The 6,000-nt window shown below is 35.9% G+C and overlaps 1 protein-coding gene across 4 annotated transcripts in view; it reads right to left on the reverse strand.

Annotated features, from left to right (window-relative positions):
- The window catches only part of LOC126298954 (type-1 angiotensin II receptor-associated protein-like), a 98,011-nt gene extending 93,391 nt beyond the window's left edge, over nucleotides 1–4,620 (reverse strand). The window contains exons 1-2 of one of the 4 annotated variants that reach the window (XM_049990559.1): nucleotides 4,516–4,620; nucleotides 536–617 (exon numbers count right to left, since the gene is read on the reverse strand). In XM_049990559.1, coding sequence (XP_049846516.1) covers nucleotides 536–571 — 36 coding nt within the window. In that variant the 5' untranslated portion in view covers nucleotides 572–617; nucleotides 4,516–4,620. Of the gene's footprint in view, nucleotides 1–535; nucleotides 618–4,385 lie in introns of all 4 variants that reach the window. The other 3 variants (XM_049990561.1, XM_049990558.1, XM_049990560.1) reach the window with 3 other exon arrangements.
- Between the last annotated feature and the right edge of the window lie 1,380 nt (nucleotides 4,621–6,000).

Consider the following 6,000-nt stretch of genomic DNA (forward strand, 5'->3'; position numbering starts at 1 on the left):
GAGACAGAGTGAAGCAATTTGTCTATTTCCATATTAAGCACATTAATTTTTGTTACCACCACCACCACCACCACCACCACCACCACCACCAATAACAAGGCAAAAAGCTCATTTATAAAACACTGCAAGATTGGACAAAAAGGACAAACTGTAATAAAATTATATGGCACTAACAGCTGGGATATCCCATCTTGGCTTGACCTATTTAACACCTTTTTGGCAACTTGTGCAACACCAGCACCACCATTTAAAAAAATCACCAACCCATCCAGGAATTTACCCTGGGAACCTACGATCTAGAGGCCATGGCACTGACCACCAGACCATGAGCTGTGGGAAACTTGTGTTAATATGAGTTTTCCCTGAAAATGTGGGTGAGAGTTGAAGACAGGACAGGTGATTCTGTTTGTACTTCTGCAAAGCTTAATTTCTGGATTAATCGAAATCTCACACTAAATAAAGTGAATAAATTTACTGGATGCCTACACTGAAGTTACAAGAATTATTGAGTACTAACAACAAACTAGTTACTCACCTTCAAAGGGTTATTTATTATATTCAGTTCCACCATTCTCCTGGATCTCTCAAACTGCAATTACTAACAAGTATCTGAAATTCTGAATAAGATAAACAAACTGTTATATGAAAGTATATATAGGGACACACACACACACACACACACACACACACACACACACACACACACACAGAATGTAAATCTATGTAACTAATTTTATGATTCACTTCACATCAAGCCAAAAATCCATTTGAGTGAACAGCATGACAAGCACCTTTTTAAGTAGAAACTCATTTCCATAATTACCTGACAATTTTTTATTCCAAAAACCTGTAAATGTTTTAATAAAGAAGTGTATAAACAGACCTAACACACCAGAAATACTGAATACCTCACCAACATCTGTCACCTATCTTAGTTCACACGAAGTATAACCAATTCCACTGTTACAAATAAAATGAATCATTTTAACTATACTTCGGGTGAAAAAAAAAAAAAGTGTGGATACTTCAGTTACATGCCACTTACATTCCATTCATAGGGCAGGAAATCGTCAGCTAGGTTAGTGGCAATACTCACTTCTGAGAGGTCAGTTTAAACCATATCCAGTACCAATATGCAAACAAGTTTCTCTTTTGGATTTGATGGACTTTTCAGCAATCTGACCTGCTATGGTGTTACATAAAATACCTTACAGTTAAAATTAGAATACAGAAACAGATTGTATCCATCAGACAAGCAGTGTTATGGGAACAGATACTAGAACATAAGTGTTATGTATTCATACTTTGGCCCCTTGCCATTTCTATATGACTTTGGTGCAATTCAAAGATACTTTAACAATTGATATGGCCTTATCTTGTGGCAAAGAACCTACTCAGAGAATTCATAAAGCAAATGTTTTCTTCAGTATAACAGAAGAGAGAACATTGGTTCAAAGAATAGAACATGAAGAAGATTATGATAACTATTGAAGATCTTATGTAGTCTTGGTGATACTGGGTTCTTGGATACATAGGAATTGTGAAATATTCTCTCTCTCTCTCTCTCTCTCTCTCTCTCTCTCTCTCTGGTGTACCATTCACCCTTTCATTGCCACATCAATTACAGAATTTTTATTATTTTATTCTATGTCTATCTAATAGTACCATTGATTGGTACATGATGACTTTATAAGAAACAGTAAAATTTGAAGAGGTTTGGTATTTCAACAAAGAACAGAATCTGCATTAAATTCTGCACTGCTATAGGTGTACCATAAACTTTTTTTTAGTTTTTCCACAAGCAAATTTTCAATTTGTGTCATGTTATTCACAACCAAAAATCACAGTGTCTCACCCCCCCCCCCCCCCTTTTCTCCAAACACATCAAGGAGTAAAAAAAACTATATTATTTCACTTTTTAGTATTCATTTGGCATAAATTTTAAACAGCTTGTAAGGAGTGAATGTGCTGCACTGTTATCTGTCAAAGTAATACAGCCTAGTGAACCCGCACACATACTCCTTTTTTATTTTTTACAATTTATGTTTATGTAAACAGATAAAGCTTTGTTTGTGTCTTTTACGATTTTTGTCACAAACAAAGCAATAAATTTTAAAAAGTCAGAAGAAATTAGTGCAAATCATTCAATTGTACCATGCAAAAGGATCTAATTAAATTTTATATAGATCACTGACTGCTACCTCTTTTCCCACACTGAAATACTTTGAGAAATTGTAAGGGCACATTGTAGTTCTATCACCCCATTTTATTTCTGATCTCCGGAGAGACTTAAGCCCTGGGATGATTCAAGATTACACACGTAAAAATAATGTGTACTTTTCATATTCATAAATACCAGTATTCCATAGCTGAACACCAAGAGAAATTATTTAACACACACTTTGAAATACTGCAGAAAACAGCTTCAGGACCAAACTGTGTGAATCTGAATGCACTCTGCAAGTTTGAAAAAACACCCGCTAACAAGATCATACTTGCACTGTCCTAAGTCGTGTATGGGCTATTAACAACAGTTTCAATTAAAGCAATACACTCACTGTAATACCTACAATAATTGACAATTTGCTAGTTTACACTTCTAAATGATATAATACACTTTATTACAGGAAAATATACTTCAAACCCAAAAGTAGTTTAGGAAATGAGAGTGATAATAGCTTTAATAATTTACATTTTGTTTCTGTCACAAAGTGAAAGTTACACAGTAGAACCCCTTGCATTTTTCACAGTTTATGTTCAAGATATGTGAATGATCTACATTAAACCACTCATTGCAGAACTGTCCATTTCTTAATATATTCTTTTGGAATTTATCTTGCAGTTTTGATTTTTAATATGAAAATCTGGCAAAATGCATTGAAATATGGAGTGAACATAAACATTAGGCTATGCTACAGCTTGAAGGGTTACTATGTCCTTTATGTGGCATTCATATTTGTTGGCTTTGCCTGCTCACAACCAAATTATCACCTTTCTACCTAATCTAGACCTCAGGCGACACTAAGGATCAGTGTTGCCACAACCACGATTTCTGAGAGGGTGAGTGGTCCAATATCACACACACACACACCAGCATGTGTTCATTAAGAAAATCATTTATTAACACAGTAAAGTTAGAATTATAGGAATAAAGAAAGGAGAAAAATGTTATTTTGCCTGGATGTAACATCTCAAAACAAAACTTACATATTCCACACATTATTTAAATGCTCTCAGCATCAATGAACTAATTAATGGAGATACAGTTGCAAAAAATACTGAAGTCCTCTTCCGACATGAACTTGTAAACACGTATCACCTTCAGTGCTGCAACTACTGGTACACAGCATTTTCACTCAAAGTCAAAAACAACAAAGCTGATTATGGAGAATTACTGCTGGTCTAAAACAGAATTATGGATAGCTGATGGCACATTGGACAGATCTAGATCCACAAAGAATAAGATCAATTTTTTCTTCTCAGTAAAAAGAAACGGCATGGACTATAGATCATGAAGAATTCACAACTTTTAAGCTGTTACATATTTAAATTTTGCTGAACACACTCTTCAGATATTACCAAAGAAATGAATACATCACTCATTACATTCAAATGTCTTTCTTTTGCATACAATACACCACATAAAACTTATTATTATAAACAACAAACATACTGATGGCCTAACATGAGAATAAATAGCCAACTTCCTCAATACTGAATTGTTGCTTAGTTTGGCGGACGGCAGTGGGGAGGGGCGGCGGCATGGCATATCAGTAGCATAGCAGTGTGGAGATGAATTACAGCTGAAAGACAAATACGAGTCTTTACTAACAGTTAAACCACGAACAGAAAAATGTTTCTACCTAACAGCACGAACAGATAGCTAAAGCATCAACGGGATCTTGAGTGCACCGAGTTATATTTGCACCACAACGTAACAAACTATATTACGGATATTGCAACTGGTCCAGATGTAGCTGGCAGATGCTCTTCTTTTACAAAAAGAGATAAATAGTTTTAAATCAGGGCAACTACGGTCACTGGATGTGAAAATTTGGGACAATACATTTATCTGAGGACGCCTATTAATGACACTAAAAACTGTAACTGGCTTAAAAATGTGACAACACAATTGAAAAATTAATTCGGAAGGGGGAGGCAGGGGGGGGGGGGGGGGGGGGGCGGCGGCGGCAAAATGAAATTCTTTTAAACTAAAGTAGGTGTTACGTAACTTTTCAACAGAGCCACAGATCAAACCGGAGAATACTAGGGTTTCTGTATCTATGAGCAAATTACCGGTTTATATCACTTCATATTTCGTCATCACACGTCCAATAAACAGTTTTCACGTTAACTCTGAATTCCAAAAATAAGTTAAAACTTACTTCTCTTCAAGAGCTTGACAAGTCACTATATCTGCTGATGATATCTCATTTAAATCAATACCGTCGTCTCACTGACGCAACGGGGAAATGAAGCTAACACGTTGAGCATTTAACTTATCGCGATACATACACAAACATCCCCACGCGACGATGACAGTTCTGCCGCGCCAGAGTTATTTTATTTTGTTTGTGCTTGTCACGTGCATTTCTTCTGATCCCATAGTGTAGCTTGTGAAACATCTGTGGAAAGCCGTCAATGTGTGTGGAAAAATGCTGCGAGGACGATCTTTTTACGCCCCTGTCCACTTAATAACAATGAGTTTTGTGTAAATGTTAGTTAAGAATTTCAATTTCCTAACCAGAGTTTTATTTTACAAATTCGCAACAAAGTGCCAGAGTTGCAAGCGCTCAAAAAAGCAATAAAGCTCACATAATACAACGTACAGAAAGCTGTATAAAACCTAAAATTGATAGAAGTGAGCGTTTTGAAGGAAATTTTTGTGTATGCCGAAGGGATACGCTAACGTCATATGGATAGGCTTAATTTGTCGCAGTAAAAAGAAGCTCAAATCCACCGAGGTGGAAACTTAAGCTGCATGCGCGATGGTCTGGACAAGACAAAGTACCAAGGATAGACATAAACTTACAATTGCATCTCTTTATTGACCACCAGAATCACGTACGGTGATTAGTGGAATGAGAAATAAAAACTCCACTGATAGCGATGAAATATCCATAAAAATTCTTAATTGCTGCTATTATCCTACAAATGGGATAGTGTGCCATGTCTTTAACAAACAACTACAACAAGGAACTGTTCTAGATACACATTAATATGTAATTGTTAAAAGTATTTGTAAAAATGGTGAAAAGTTGAAGTAAGTATTTATTGTCCAGTTTTCCTCCTAAGAAGTTACTCAAAAATTCTAGAAGAGCTTTCTCTTAGAAGGCTTTTAAACCACGTCAGCAACTCCATCTTACTGAACAAAAAGCCATTTGGCTTCGGGCAGGGTACTGCTGACCAAATCTTAGATTTAATTAAGAGAAAAATATTTTTTACTGTAATTTTTTGTGATGTGTGCACATTATTCGACTATGTCAACTATGGTATTCGTTTAAGAAATGTGTTTTATTGGATAGGTGGAGCGACCAGCATGTGGATGAAATACTTCTTGAATAACATGACAGATTACACAAGGGATCAAAATTATGCATAAATGGAGATGAGAGCTGTTTGCTTCACTTTGATAATCCAATGTCCTGGAGAGAAAAGAACACTACCATTCAGCAATATCCTAAAAATGGTTCTGAAAAAAAACAGAGAGTATGACTATTAAGTCTTGAATTGATGCTTCCAATAACAACATGAAGACCATATGGGGTATAATAAAAAAAGAGAAATTTCACCAGACACCAACATTGAGGAATCAAACATGATGGGATCGTTTCCAAAACATCTGAAAAAGTAGCAGAGACTTTCAACAATCATTTCCCATCAGATATATCTCCAAACTGAACGTATGGGCTCTTTTAGTGAATGTTAGATTTGTTGACTATCTCGTATGGAATACCTGCAGGATGTAAGTGGGGCGCTGTCAAGTGTAAAGTCTCACAG

This window comes from Schistocerca gregaria, chromosome X, assembly GCF_023897955.1.
Source record: "Schistocerca gregaria isolate iqSchGreg1 chromosome X, iqSchGreg1.2, whole genome shotgun sequence".
NCBI lineage: Eukaryota > Metazoa > Arthropoda > Insecta > Orthoptera > Acrididae > Schistocerca > Schistocerca gregaria.